Raw genomic sequence first — 14,134 nt, forward strand, 5'->3', positions numbered from 1 at the left:
TTAAAATTAGCTATAATATATAAGATAATATCTATTAGAAACATTATAAAGGAAACTTTAGAATGTAATTGACCTTAACCAAACCATCTTGTGCTAAAATCCTATATTCCCAATTAATTAAAAAGTTAAAAAAAAAAAGAAATCTTAATCATCCATATATTTTTCTGACCATCTAAAATTGTATAATTATTAGTAAAGACCAAGTACCAGTAACTACAATACGTATATATACATACAGCTTTATATTTTTGTTATAAAAACGGCGCATAATCACTTACCTTATTGAAACTTTTGTATTCCAAAATTACATGTAGCCTGTTATATTTTACATTATTCTCTGAAAGTGGAGTATAACTAATTTAGCATATATGCGTTTAATAATATGGACACACACATTATATTACTAAATTATATATATATATATATATATATATAGATATATTAACGGACTATCTAATTTATTTTTATAATTGATTATTTAAGAAGAAAATTGACGATTATATATAACAGTATTAATTTAAAATCTTTTATTTTATTATTGTTTTTCTAGTTAGAAAATAAATCTTTTAATGAAACCAATTAAATTTTCAAATGGTATTTAAATAAAATTGAATTTTTGGAAAAAAATTAAAATTTTATATATTTTCTTTTTTACCCTTATTTTGTTTTGTACTACTTTAATATCTAGCACCCTAAGACAAATTATGTAGGCCACTAAATTAAAGTTCTCTTTTTATATTAAATTTTTCTATAAAGAGGAAATCATTTTATAATATAAGAACCTAATACCAAATATTATTTTTCAAATGGGCACTTTAGCTCCAAGTAGGTAGATTAAATTTCTAAGCATATTACAGGATAAAGTATTTGTTTTTTTTAATAAAACGTATATTTCTAAAATGAGATTGGGCATTAAATTCTCATTTAATGGAGTAAACTCAGTGCCTTTTAAAAAAATTATATTTTCCACCATATTTTACCGTTCATTCCTCTTTTTTCTATGTCTTTTTAAATTGTCTCACTCATTTATCTCTCTTTTTTTACTCATTGTAATGTCTTTCTCATATTTTTATTAATAATTCAAGAATAAAAACAAAAAAAGTTATAAAATTAAAATTAAATTATATTTTTTATTATGGAAAAGCAAAATTTACTTGTAAATAATCAACGAAATGATAAACAGCTCAAGCACTAAATAATCGGAGGCAAAAACTAGAAGTATATTCTTTTATTTTTGCTTCAAGTATACCGCTGAATATTCGTTTTCTTTTCCTAGAATAATTCTAATATTTATCTTATTTTATTTTATTTTTTAATAGGATCAATATTATTTAACTTAAAAGTTTTTCTTTAGAAAAAGGAAACAAAAATGGATTTCGTTAATAACATTCGCGGGTGAGCCAAAATAACGAAATTTTTACAGTAAAAATCATTTGTCCTTTCAAGTCGCAGACACGTCGGTGATGATCGTCACCGCTTTGCGTATCCAATCACACAAATTTTCCGCTGACTTATTTAAACGCTTCGAGATTCGAAAACCGCCTTCGCAATCCATCGATCCAAGGCCGTTTCCGTACCGAACTCCGCTCGCATCAACGAAATTCATCTCCAGCTGCAACAATCCTCGCCGTTCTGTACGGACGGTTCCCTCCCAGCAGCATTTGCTCATCAAACCGCGCTGCTCTCTCCGGTGGCGACGTGGACGAGGAGGAGGAGGAGTTTCTGGCTCGGCCCGAACGCCGACCGCTTTCGTCGTGTTTTCGAGCTTCTTCGCTGCCGAGCGATTCCGTACAGTTGGTGAGAAACCGCGGGTTCCTCTTGAAGGTGCGTATTGGATTCGTTGCTTTTTATTATTTATTTATTTTTTTTGAAAGGAATGAATGGGAAATTGATTGCGCAGTGTGGAAAGGAATTTTGAATTTTTTCTGTGTTCGTTTGATTCGTTGGTTTTCGATATTCAATTGCTCTGTTTGGTTGCTGAGAAATTATTCTAAGCGTTTTATTTGAACTTAAATTAGGAGTGAAGTATTTTTTTTTTTTTTTTGTCTGAGTTGTGTGGGAGCTGGGAATTTGTACGGACAGGGAAACAAAAAAAAAAAAAAAAAAAAAAGGAAGGAAACTTCAGGATTTACAAGTTTTATGAGTTTTGCTTTCTGGTATGAAGCAAAAATTGGTTCATGATGTTTTATAGCTAATATTTGATTGTATATTACGCGTTTTTTGGTGATCAATGGGCTTGGAATTTATTTGATCCATTTAGTTTTAAAATTTGAACCTTTAGGTTAGCTGAGTAGCTTACATAGTGGTTGAAAGTCTTCTATTATTCTCTGATGGTTTAGTAGCAATTATAAGATTACACATGACCTACAGGAAGGCAGAAAGAGATGCTGTTGTGGCTGTAATTTATTTGTGACGCGAAATTCGCATAAAACTACTGTTGGGTTTAGACTGAAATAGTATGTGAATAGTGATTTTCTGGTAAATTGTACTGTTTGGATATCTTTTAGCTTGCAATCATGGTCTGCTGGCCCCGTATATTATCTTGTGCATCGCGGATTGTGTGAATCAATTTGCTAGTGAAGCCTTTGAGTATTGAGTATTGTGTGAATCATTTTGCTAGTGAAGTCTTTGACTCTTTACATACATTAGAGAGACACAGTTCACTGCAACCTGGTTAAGACGGATTGGTCATATTCAATTTGCTAACAAGGGTGTTATACACATTCTTCCAGGTCATTTAAATCATACTTATAGGAATCTGATTTTCAAGTTTTGCCACTTCCCAAAAAAGGGAAAAATTATATTAGAGTTTTGGTAGATCATATCTTTATTGAAAAGTTCTGCTTACTTAGGTCTTCTTCAGCGTGTGGAAGCTTGTCTTGATCACGTCATGGGTGCCATTGAAAAGGTCATAGACAACAAAGAGGATCGTCTTCCTGCAGAAGCAAAGGAGATTCTACACTCATTGGCTAGAAAATGGGAAGATGTAGTTGATTCAAATGCATTACAGGTGATCCCTCTCAAGGGGGCAATGACCAATGAGGTTTTCCAAATAAAGTGGCCAACCAAGACAGAAGAAGTCTCACGGAAGGTTCTAGTTAGAATTTATGGTGAGGGTGTTGAGGTCTTTTTTGACCGAGATGATGAGATCCGAACATTTGAATGCATGTCAAAGCATGGACAGGGACCTCGTTTGCTGGGGCGGTTTCCAAATGGACGAATTGAAGAGTTCATCCGTGCACGAGTAAGTGGATCCCCTGCAATACTCTTTCTCTTATTAACTTTTTCAGTTCAGCAAATATTTTAGAGAATAAAACTGATTTTTATTTTTGAGATTATTTTTATAAGTGACCTCTACTTATTGATATGATTTAGAAGCCGTGACGTATTTGTAACCACTACTAAATTTACAAAAATTGCATGTCTTAGGCCCTATGAACTATATTATTTACATAAACATTGAAATCAGTTGGAAAAATGTTATGTATGCTGAAATTTTCATGTTAGTCCTAATGTTATCAACATTTGTTCTGTCTATATCTTTAGAGAAATGGAGATAAAGCTCTTGTTCATGGGAGAATCTGTTGTGTCATGTATAGAATTAGTATAATACTTACAATGCCCTCCTGCAACTTTTTGAAGATTTTATATTATGCACATCATTAAACTATCTCAATTTTGAGTTAGGTGCACATAGGGTATAGGCATATTATATTGCTATAATTTGTTAAACGAGGATCACAATACTTACAAGTATGGCTCTTGCTCAGTTGCTATAATTTTTTTTTTCAAATTTTATATATACATATATATATATATATATATATATAATAAGATCTAATTTTGTTCCTTTTGGATGTTCATTCATGAGTACCTACCATGCATAACTTAAAAGGTGAGATCATGAGTTCGGGGATTGGTTTGGAGGTCAAGGAGGGGGAAGACAGAGAATACTTTTTAAAAATAAAATTATATAAAAAATATAGAAATAATTAAGTATTTTATTAGTGTGTTTAATGGATATGATATGTAAAAGGTTAAGAAAAGATAGATTAAACTTACTTCATTGAAAAATGTGTTGCATTCTTCTTTCTACAAATTGATGCATTGGGAATGTCTTGCTGATGTCTTCTCCATGTAAATTTTCAGACACTATCAGCATCTGATCTGCGCAATCCAGATATATCTGCTCTTATAGCTATTAAGCTGAAGGAGTTCCATGATCTTGATATGCCTGGTCCAAAGAATATCCGCCTTTGGGATAGATTGAGGTATGTCCCCTTTTTTCATCTCCATTGTTCTCCTTTCTGACAAATGGAGGTTAATATTGTGTCTCAACCAAACTAAGCTACAATTGCAACCATATGATTGGTTTAGGGTTTAACTACGGATGCTATAAACTCTTTCTCAATGCTTCAGAAATTGGCTTATTTCGGCTAAGAGATTGTCTACAGCAGAAGAAGCAAAAGCCTTCCAGTTGAATGCCATTGAAGAGGAAATTTATTTATTAGAGAAGGAGCTCTCAGTGCCTCATCAACGCATAGGGTTTTGCCATAATGATTTACAATATGGCAACATTATGATTGATGAAGAGAATAACTCAATTACAATAATTGTAAGTTTCTATATAAGTTTAATTTGCAATATATATATATATATATATATTAATTTTACTTCATATTCATAACAATGATTATGACTATTTGTTATGGTGTGTGTAAAATCTTTGATCTTAAATTGACCTTCTTACCAGGATTATGAATATGCAAGTTACAACCCTGTTGCATATGACATAGCAAACCACTTTTGTGAGATGGCTGCTGATTATCACACAGATACACCTCATATCTTAGACTTCAGTAAATATCCTGGTGTGTTACATGTCATGAAACCTTTCTTTGATGTATAATTTAAATTTAATGTACTCTTTCCAAAGGGCTTTCTTTGACATGCCGCTTAAAATAGGTTTGCAGGAGCGTCAAAGATTTGTGCAAACATATTTGAGTTTTTCAGGTAGTAATCTTGTAGCCTTTATTTGCTTCTTGTATGTGGTAGTTTTAGATATCTTTTCTCTCTCTTCTTTTATGGATATTTAGGGGAGCACTAAATATTTTAACTGCTAAAAATTGCAAATCACTTTAGTAGTAGATAAACATCAACTTGTTTTTGTATTCAAACTTCGTTAGGGTGTGCATTTTGATGATCAATATAGGGTATATTTTTGTGCACCACTTGATAATCTACAGTTTGTTAAGGTACAAATGTAAACTTATTGAGAAGTGATGAAAACTGAAACATGGCATGTGTAACTTAGGTAAAATTTGGCAAGTGTACTTATTTGAAGACTTGGAGTGGTATTTTGGTTTTGTTGTCTCTTTTCTTGTGATCATAGAATTTATATACAGGTGATCTACATTATGATCTTGAGGTTAAACAACTGGTCCAGGATGTTGAGAAGTACACTCTTGCCAGCCATCTGGCTTGGGGATTATGGGGCATAATTTCGGTACTGCCATCTTCTGAACTAGTTCTCGTGATTTATCTCATTTCTTTGTAATGGAAACGGAATTGTTGAATCATTCTGACTTCTGATTTTGATTTCAACTTTTCTTACCTCATATTCCTGTAGTGGTTACTAACCCTTGCCAGAGGCTTCCTTTCAGTTCAGTTATAAAACTTCTCCTGGAAATAGTTTTCATGTGTTCTTTTTCCGTACTATTCATTTGTCAACTTCAATTTGGTTTTGTTTCAACTTTTGTAGGAACATGTAAATGAAATCGATTTTGATTACATGGAATATGCTAGGCAGAGGTTTCAACAATATTGGTTAAGCAAGCCCTCACTATTGAGTTCTACTGAAGGTTCCTCTGATGCCGTGGCTGATGGTAACTGCACTGTCTAGTTTCTGAGTTGCTTTTCATGTCGTCACTGCATTTTGTAATATATATATATATATATACAGGTTTCCTCGTAGATTTCAATATGCTATAGACTATCAAGAGTTTGTTGTTACCGTTTGAAAATTTTTGTGAGAAATATTTGCTAATTTCATTTAATTTTTGAGACTTAATTCATAATTTGTTATGATGTAAGTGTGTAAGAGGATAATGGTCCTATAAGTTATTCTTTTATTACCTTCTAAATCTGATATTATTGTATCTTCTTAAGAAAGCTTTGCACAAAAGCAAACTTCATGTTTGGTTTCAGTGCAACTCTGTTTTTTTATTTTATTTTTTATTTTTTTTAACACCTAGAATGGTTTGGTCTTTTCTTTTATTTTTAAAATAATTTTTTATTTTAATTATATTCGTTTTATATGTTAAGTATGATATTTAATCGTTCTGAAAATTAATTTTAATTTATTAATTCTTTATGAGGGGACAAACTCTTTTGTATAAATTATCGTTATATAATTTGGCTGGTAGAATTGTGTAAGATGAACGTAAATATCCCGAGCCAAAAAAAAAAAAAAAAAAAAAAAAGGAAAGAAAAATAAAAAAAATCAGCTGGATTTCTTGTGGGCCATGTGGCGCAACAATCGACTAGGTATTTAAACGACAGTGGAGTGAGTTGACACGTAACCAACTCAAAATCCACCAAAACCTCTACCACACAAACACCACTTTCCCAATTTCCAAGTTCCATCCACACAAAAAAACAAATAAAAAAGAAGAACATATCATCCTTTCCTCCTCCTTCATTTCAGCTTTCACTGCCAATCACCAAAAGCTGCAAACTTTGTTTTCAAAAATCTAATTTTCCTCCCTTCAAGGCTCCAGCTTATAGTCTACCTGTATCTTTGCTTTGGCAAGGCAACGATGGCGTCTGCTGCTCAGGCCATGATTGCAGCAAACACATTGACTTGCACATTTCCTAGCCGGGGAAGCAGACGCAGCTTCTTCCTCAAGAGATACCAAAAACCTAATCATCATCTCCTCACTGTCAGAGCTTCTTCAGAAGACGAAGACTGCAATGTTGAAGAATGCGCTCCTGAGAAGGAGGTTAGCTTTTTTCCCATTTGCTTTTGCTTTTTTTTTCTTTTTTTTCTTTTTTTTTTTAAATTAAATTTTTTCTTATGCATTATCAAGTCTTTGATTATAGGAAAAGAGGCTTCCCTTTTGACAACTTAAAGAAATTATATGAAATAACTTCATAAGTTAGGTATGCTTATAACAAGGAAAGTTTTATTTGAAAGAGAGATGAGTAATTTTTTGAATGAGGTTCAAGTTTAGATAAAAAAAGATAAAGAAGATGGGTTATTGTAAATATGGTTATTACACAACTTGGGTCAGAATTCGGTAAAAAAATTTTGAATATTTTTTTTTCCTTCTATGGACCAACCCTTGGTCTCTTCTTGTTTGGTGTAACTTATCCCCCATCTTCTCATTTTATTTTTAAAAAGTTGACAATATTTCTGAAAAATAGAACCTTTATCCTTATAATGGCATATATGGTGGAAAATAGATTGGAAAGGTCAGTGTGGAGTGGCTAGCTGAGGAAAAGACTAAAGTGGTTGGTACATTTCCTCCTCGAAACCGGGGTTGGACTGGATATGTTGAGAAGGACACTGCTGGGCAGACAAACATATACTCTGTTGAGGTTAGTAATGTTTGGTTTTTTCAATTACTGTTTCCTTTCTTGTTCCAAATGCTTTTCTTTCCATCATACATGGAAAGCAAAAACTCAAAGAGTTGAATTATTTATCAAGATGAACAAAAATATCATGGAGTATAACTTTTTGTTCGTTTAATATATGTTTAAATGAAGAAGATTATGCTTTGTTCACAGTTTTGCCTTCAAACTTAGAAGAAGCCCTGGATCAATTCCATTAAAAAGTCTTTAAAGTGAGCGTTTGGTAGCGCTCTTTGACTGTTAGAATTGCTTCTAAGAGAAAAAAACCACCACCCAGCTTGTCCTATTTAAACAGTCTGCATCCTTCATCTTCTCATTTCCTCAATTTCCAGCCATTTGCCTAAAGTTTTTAAGATTAAAAAAATACTTGAATTGCGATTTTTTATTTTTCATTTTTGGTTTTGTTTTGATTATAAATTTCAATTCCTCTGGATGGGGCGAAGTAGGGAATGTTGGGGGTTAGAATATCTTTGGTTTACAGCTTGGTCTTGGCTCTGTCTTCAGTTTCTTTTTGTTCCTTGGGAAAATAAGAGAGGGAAAATATTATCATGATTGTGTTCCTCTTGTGAAGGTTTGGTAATTCCTTTATCTGCAACCAAATAAAAGAAGTGGAAATGATCAAACTATCGATTAGTCATTTCATTTTGTTCCTTTCTGTTTGCTTTTAGAAAATTTTCGTTCATAGTGATCTTGATTTTCTTTCACCTCCTTTTTTTTTTTTTTTTTTTTTTTTTTGTTTTTATTCCCTCCTCTCGCCCCACCTCGATCTAACATCTGAAAAGGTTTAGCATGTATCTAACAAATTTCTATATTTTTCCAGCCTGCAGTTTATGTGGCTGAAAGTGCAATAAGTTCAGGAGCTGCAGGTTCTTCTTCTGATGGAGCCGAGAACACAGCAGCGATTTATGCAGGGATCGCCCTTGTCTCTGTTGCTGCAGCTTCGTCGATACTCCTTCAAGTTGGTAAGAATTCACCACCTCGGGTGCAGGCTGTAGAATACAATGGACCATCACTTACTTATTACATAAACAAGTTTAAGCCACAAGAGATTATTCAAGCCTCAGCTCCCAGTGAGTCTGAATCATCTTCATCAGTTCAGCAAGAAACCTCCGATGCACCGACCACAATTCAGGTCGAATCCCAACTTCAGCTACAACCTTCCTCGTTGGATTCGAGCAATGTCTCTTAGGATGCAACGTTGGTTTACCACTTCAAGATCTGTAGAAAAACTTGCTGGGAAAATATTTTCTTTGAAATCATTAATGTACTCAGATTTTATGATTTAGCTGTGTTCACATTGCAGTTGTAGAGATGTATATGAGTATTTCACATATTCATCTTTTTGACGATAAAGATGTAAAGCGTTCTATATTACATGAAAAAAGGAGAGAAGCTTTTGATTATCTCTGAAGGTGGTGCAAAATGTACTATATACTTGTTTCTTTTGATCTATAAGTTAATGTAGATACGTAATACGAGTGCTTTTGTCTTGGAAAATGCTTATGGTAAAACATAAAAACATGGTTAATGTTTATTACAACGCCGGAAAGATATTAGATTATTTCCTTTTCAATTTTCATTTGTCTGTCTTGATGCCACTCAAAAAGGATAAATAGAAGAGAAATAGAAATTTGAATTAAAGTTATTTTTTCACTAAGCTATTCATGAAACATATAAAAAATATTATATAAATTATACTTAAGCATCTGTTTAGATGAATTTTCTAAATGTACAAATATTTTAGAAATCGGCCAACACTTGATCTAAATATGATAGTTTGGTTGTTGTCAATAACAAAATACATTATGACACATAATTTTTCCACTTTCTTTTTATAGAGAACCAATTTTCTTGGTATGCCAAAAACCCATAGTAGAGTTTATATGGAAACCCTACAAAATTTTTTATTATACTAAAAACCTTGGAAAAATGAAACTGATTAATTCCATTATGGTTATATGGACTCTAATTTTAATATTGACATCAGCATGTCTTAGAATAAGTGGTAAATTATACAAATTCCCTTCTTGTTTCAAAATTTTGCATATACACCGTTTATTCTTTCGAAAATTGCACATACTTCCTCTATAATATCACTTTTCTTTCACATACTCTTCCTTCCCTTGGTCAAATTTTGAAATGTGATGGTCATGATTTTATTTTTTATAATGACAAAAATATCTTAGTAAAAATAATTATTTCGTCTACTTAGAAGTTATTTACAAATAAATTTATTTGTCAAACAATTAAAATAAATCTTAAAGTGCCACCTTTTGACAATATAACATTTAAATTTGTTTATTTTTAAAATTCGTTCATTTGTATAATGTTAATTTAAAGACAAATTATACAAATCTCATTGAATTTTTTTCCTTTAATATTTTATATTAAAGGTATTTTTATTATTATAAAAAATTAAAGCGTATTAAGTTTATTAACCACCAAATTTAAAAGTTTAGCTAAGGAAATGAGGAGTTTATAAAAGGGAGTATATACAAGTTTTAAAAAACAAAGGGTGCATATAAAAAAAAAAAAAAAAACAAAGAAAACTTTGAAATTTGTGTAATTGTTCATAATAAGTTAGGACAAATATATCTTAGGAGAACATTTGGGTATTTTATCAATAAAAATTTTAAAGGCAACAACGAAGGGTTTTAGTTTTGGAGCATTGGGTTTAAGGAAAAGCTATATCATCGTCTTCTTCTTCTTTCTTCTTCTTCTTCTTGTCGTCCTTTAACGACTTCGGACTTCCTATATATTTACAGATATACCCTTTTACAACCACCATCACTTCATTTCTCTCTCATGGGCGTCCAACGAGAATCCGTTGCTGGCTTCCCCGGACATAACCTACCGTACTCTCTCTTTCTCTCTCTCTCTCTCTCTCTCTTTCTCTTTGATTTTTGTTGTCAATGAGGTTTTGAGGCTGTGAATTAGTTTTTTGTTTTATTTTTCGGTTTAATTTATTGGAACATTTTCAGGTTGAATAATGGCACTCAGATTCCCAATTCTCCGGTTAAAGGCTTGGCCATTGACAAGCAAGTTCTGGCCGCTCCAATTAAATCCGCCGTTGAAAAATATCAGCTTCTTCCTGAATTTTTAAAGGTGCGAAAATGCTATTCAAAATGATAGAGTTGTTGTAATTTTATTTATTTATTTTTTGAATTTGTGTTATAAACTATTTCAATTCAAATTGTAGGTTAGAGGTTTAGTGAAGCAACATTTGGACTCGTTTAACTATTTTGTGAATACGGAAATTAAAAAGATTGTTCGTGCCAATAATCGTATTGAATCCAGTCTGGATCCAAGCATTTATCTCAGGTATGTTCTCTTGTTTAATTTTTTTCATTCGGGTATGCTTGTTTAATTCTGTAGTAAAAATATATATATATATATATATATATATATATATTTCTCAAATTTTAAGTACCATTGTTATATATATCTATAAATATATATATATACACACTCTTTTATTTTATTGAATTTGGGTTTTTTTAGTATTACAATTGATGTGTTTTATATAGTATGCAATATAAAAATTTGACATTGTCATCATCATTTATTATTATAACCATTATTTATTTATTTACAGTTCCATTCTAATGTTTATCTACCCATATATAATGGGGTGTGCTGCGTATTTCTCTTAAAAGAGATGAAGTGCTCTCGCGAATGTCTCTTGTATATGTTCTTTATAGACTTTGACTCATTGTCGCTGTTTGTTGACCTATACTCTCTGTTGCAGGTTCAAAGATATTAGAATTGGTGAGCCCTCAGTGACGCTGGATGGTGTCAGTGAAAACCTTAATCCACATACATGCCGGTTATCTGACATGACGTAGGATTTCTTCTTTCTCGCATACTTTAAATTACTTTATACGGGATCTTACCTTGCTTATTCATAAGAGTGTAATTAAATTACGTATAATATTTGCTTTTTCTTTTTTTTTTTTTTGGTGTTTTTAAGCTGGTGTTTTGGTACTGTGATAATTTACTTCTTTTTTTTTATTTTTTATTTTTTATTTTTTTTAACAGACATAACATTTATTTTACTTGTATTTAAATATGTCTATTATATAATTTGTTGTAAATTTAGGTATGCTGCTCCGATAAAGGTTGATGTAGAATACATTGAAGGAAGTCATGGTCAAAAGACTAGAGCGCAAAAGGTATGCTTTAAGTATTACCACATGGATATGCCTGATTGAGTAAATTCAAATTTTTGGTCTGTTTTTGCAGGAAAATGTTGTTATTGGAAGAATGCCTATAATGTTACGGAGTTGCTGCTGTGTTTTATATGGAAAAGATGAAGCTGAGCTTGCAAGACTAGGTTTTTGAGCTTTGTTTTTTGTACTTCTTTTCTATCCATTCTTTTTTCTTCACTTGTGACCTAATTGCCTACATATATTCTGTTACCATTGAGTTCAGGTGAGTGCCCTCTTGATCCTGGAGGATATTTTATCATCAAAGGAACAGAGAAGGTAAAATCATGTAATCCTTGTCCTGAAGTTTTTTAATTATGGGTGTGAACATGTATATTTTAACTGAAAGTGGCATGATTCAAGTTTTTATTCACAGCCATCTTTTGCATAAGTATCGACTAGCTCACTTCATACCTTCTTGAAGGGAGTGGAGTTGGATCTATGCCACTAACGATGTGTATAGATAATTGACAGCTTCTACTTAGGCGTATCCAGGATGCTTCTTCTTCTTCTTTTTTCCACCCCTGCAGTAGGTGAAAAACCTAAACCCATGCAAAACAGCTTCTTCCACCAACCAAGACCATAACTTCGCAGCCATTCCACCAACCAATAGTATAAAATTTCAACCTTCCAACTTGAAAGAGTTAAGAAAAGAAACAAGCAGCCATTCCACCAACCAATACTTCAAAATTACATCCTTCCAACTTAGCAAAAATGAGAACAAAGAAACAAGTATATCTTTACTCCTAGTTGGAGATAAGCAATGATCAAGCCTTCTTTGTAATAGATCACAAGTTTTAGGTTTCCATGCACTTGAAACCAAGTGAACACTTGAATCTATGTTGATACACTAACTTGTCATATTAGGCAAGAAGGTTTTAAAGCCAAAAGAGGACAGTTGTCAAGCAAGAAAATTGAAGTTGAACTTATAAGAAAAAAGCTGATGATGGGTTTTAAATTTGCAATATAACTACACGGCTTTTTGTCCAATTCTTTGGAGCATTTCTACAATTTTGCACTCTAACCGACCATATATCTTTATTGATATTACTTCTTTTTTTATTTATTTATTTATTTATTTATTTAGGGGTAGGATATATAGAAATGTCTTTGATTAAAACTAATAATACAACTCCTCAAGAGTATTAAAAATCCTCCTATTACAAATTAAAATGAAAAATCACAATTCTTTTAATGATTTGACATTTATTATTTATCAGCATGTTATGAGAATGTTAATCTCTTCCAGGTAATTCTCATACAAGAACAACTTTCAAAGAATAGGATTATTATTGATATGGACAAGAAGGGAAAGTGAGTAACTCTTGTACATTCTCTTTCTTTTTTGCTTTCTCTTCTGCTGTGATCATTATGGCATTTTTTTTATTTTGTCTTTTGTTTTTCTTTTCAGCATAAATGCTTCTGTTACGAGCAGTTCTGAGACAATAAAAAGCAAAACTACTATTCAGATGGAAAAGGGGAAATTGTATTTGATTCTCAGCCAATTCAGCACTAAGGTTTTCATATTAGATGTTTTCTTTGATTTTTCTTATACTTGCATTACTATTAATCATAATTATTTGATATGGATTTATGATTTATTTTGCTTAAAACTTTTTCTAGGTTCCTATAATGGTGGTCATGAAGGCTATGGGAATGGAGAGCGATCAAGAAGTAGTGCAAATGGTTGGAAGAGATCCTCGATATAGTGCTCTCCTTATGCCATCAATTGAGGTAACAATGCGGTTAAGGATATAGTTTACATCATAATTTATTTATTTATTTTTCTTTTTTGGCCTTAGTTCTATAGTTTGGGTGTGGAGTCATTTATTTTCCCCATTTTCTTCTTATTTCTTGGATTATGTTTCTCTAATTTCAGGAATGTGGAAAGGATATTCATACAAAAGAGCAAGCCTTAGACTATTTAGAATCAAAGGTGTGTAATGTCTTGTTGAGAGAAATGGATTTATTTCTTGCGGAGACTACAGTTCTAAGGGTTTTAATATATAACTAGAAGGACACTTTGCACTAATTCACCCACCCCAAAAAAAAAAAAAAAAAAAAAAAAAAAAAAAAAAAAAAAAGAAAAGAAAGAAAAAAGAAAAGACACTTTGTACTATATAAGGACCAGAATGCCCTTCAAAGTTGTGACTGACCGTGCATGTAGAAGCCACCTTTTTGATCAATTGATTTTATTCACTTGTATGTCATATATAAGTTCCTGACCACACCTTTCTTTGGTCAACCTAACTTCTGATATCTAGATGGTACTTCCTTTGATCATGCAGTTAGTGTAA

General features: G+C 31.9%; 3 protein-coding genes across 17 annotated transcripts in view; all 3 read left to right on the top strand.

Moving 5' to 3' along the window:
• The first annotated feature begins 1,364 nt into the window (after positions 1-1,364).
• Positions 1,365-6,206, top strand: LOC107412738 (probable choline kinase 2). Of its 3 annotated transcripts, none has more exons than XM_060819625.1 (8): positions 1,365-1,824; positions 2,853-3,244; positions 4,150-4,271; positions 4,420-4,615; positions 4,754-4,871; positions 4,966-5,013; positions 5,406-5,506; positions 5,630-5,689. In XM_060819625.1, the coding sequence occupies exons 1-8, from the start codon at positions 1,464-1,466 to the stop codon at positions 5,672-5,674; spliced, it is 1,383 nt and encodes a 460-aa protein (XP_060675608.1). In that variant the 5' UTR covers positions 1,365-1,463; the 3' UTR covers positions 5,675-5,689. The 3 variants fall into 3 exon arrangements, with proteins under 3 accessions (XP_060675608.1, XP_015876040.3, XP_060675609.1); XM_016020554.4 differs by lacking the exon at positions 5,630-5,689 and adding an exon at positions 5,762-6,206 and having other exon boundaries at positions 1,366-1,824; XM_060819626.1 differs by lacking the exon at positions 5,630-5,689 and adding an exon at positions 5,762-6,206 and having other exon boundaries at positions 1,689-1,824; positions 2,864-3,244.
• Positions 6,207-6,559: 353 nt separating this feature from the next.
• LOC107412739 (protein MAINTENANCE OF PSII UNDER HIGH LIGHT 1) lies at positions 6,560-9,035 on the top strand. The gene is made up of 3 exons (XM_016020556.4): positions 6,560-7,001; positions 7,465-7,599; positions 8,453-9,035. Exons 1-3 carry the CDS (start codon positions 6,819-6,821, stop codon positions 8,819-8,821), a joined length of 687 nt encoding a protein of 228 aa, XP_015876042.2. The 5' UTR covers positions 6,560-6,818; the 3' UTR covers positions 8,822-9,035.
• A 1,129-nt stretch (positions 9,036-10,164) lies between these two features.
• The window catches only part of LOC107404210 (DNA-directed RNA polymerase III subunit 2), a 104,583-nt gene continuing 100,613 nt past the window's right edge, over positions 10,165-14,134 (top strand). For 11 of the 13 annotated variants that reach the window (XR_009640382.1, XR_009640381.1, XR_009640383.1 and 8 more), the window contains exons 1-11: positions 10,165-10,487; positions 10,614-10,737; positions 10,832-10,953; positions 11,381-11,473; positions 11,732-11,804; positions 11,875-11,965; positions 12,064-12,116; positions 13,087-13,151; positions 13,249-13,354; positions 13,461-13,571; positions 13,717-13,773. Coding sequence is in view for 2 of the 13 variants with exons in the window: in XM_048469811.2 (XP_048325768.2) it covers positions 10,438-10,487; positions 10,614-10,737; positions 10,832-10,953; positions 11,381-11,473; positions 11,732-11,804; positions 11,875-11,965; positions 12,064-12,116; positions 13,087-13,151; positions 13,249-13,354; positions 13,461-13,571; positions 13,717-13,773 (945 nt within the window). In the remaining 11 variants the exon portion in view is untranslated. The remainder of the gene's footprint in view (positions 10,488-10,613; positions 10,738-10,831; positions 10,954-11,380; positions 11,474-11,731; positions 11,805-11,874; positions 11,966-12,063; positions 12,117-13,086; positions 13,152-13,248; positions 13,355-13,460; positions 13,572-13,716; positions 13,774-14,134) is intronic. The other 2 variants (XM_048469811.2, XM_060819687.1) reach the window with 1 other exon arrangement.

Source organism: Ziziphus jujuba, chromosome 8 (assembly GCF_031755915.1).
Source record: "Ziziphus jujuba cultivar Dongzao chromosome 8, ASM3175591v1".
Taxonomy (NCBI): Eukaryota; Viridiplantae; Streptophyta; class Magnoliopsida; order Rosales; family Rhamnaceae; genus Ziziphus; species Ziziphus jujuba.

Bases quoted from the DNA above. Each gene is read 5' to 3' on its own strand.
- LOC107412738 (XM_016020554.4), top strand. From the start codon at position 1,464: ATGATCGTCACCGCTTTGCGTATCCAATCACACAAATTTTCCGCTGAC. The intron at 3,245-4,149 runs GTAAGTGGATCC...GTAAATTTTCAG, and splicing joins AAGAGTTCATCCGTGCACGA to ACACTATCAGCATCTGATCT. The intron at 4,616-4,753 runs GTAAGTTTCTAT...CCTTCTTACCAG, and splicing joins ATAACTCAATTACAATAATT to GATTATGAATATGCAAGTTA.
- LOC107412739 (XM_016020556.4), top strand. From the start codon at position 6,819: ATGGCGTCTGCTGCTCAGGCCATGATTGCAGCAAACACATTGACTTGC. The intron at 7,002-7,464 runs GTTAGCTTTTTT...GGTGGAAAATAG, and splicing joins AATGCGCTCCTGAGAAGGAG to ATTGGAAAGGTCAGTGTGGA. The intron at 7,600-8,452 runs GTTAGTAATGTT...ATATTTTTCCAG, and splicing joins CAAACATATACTCTGTTGAG to CCTGCAGTTTATGTGGCTGA.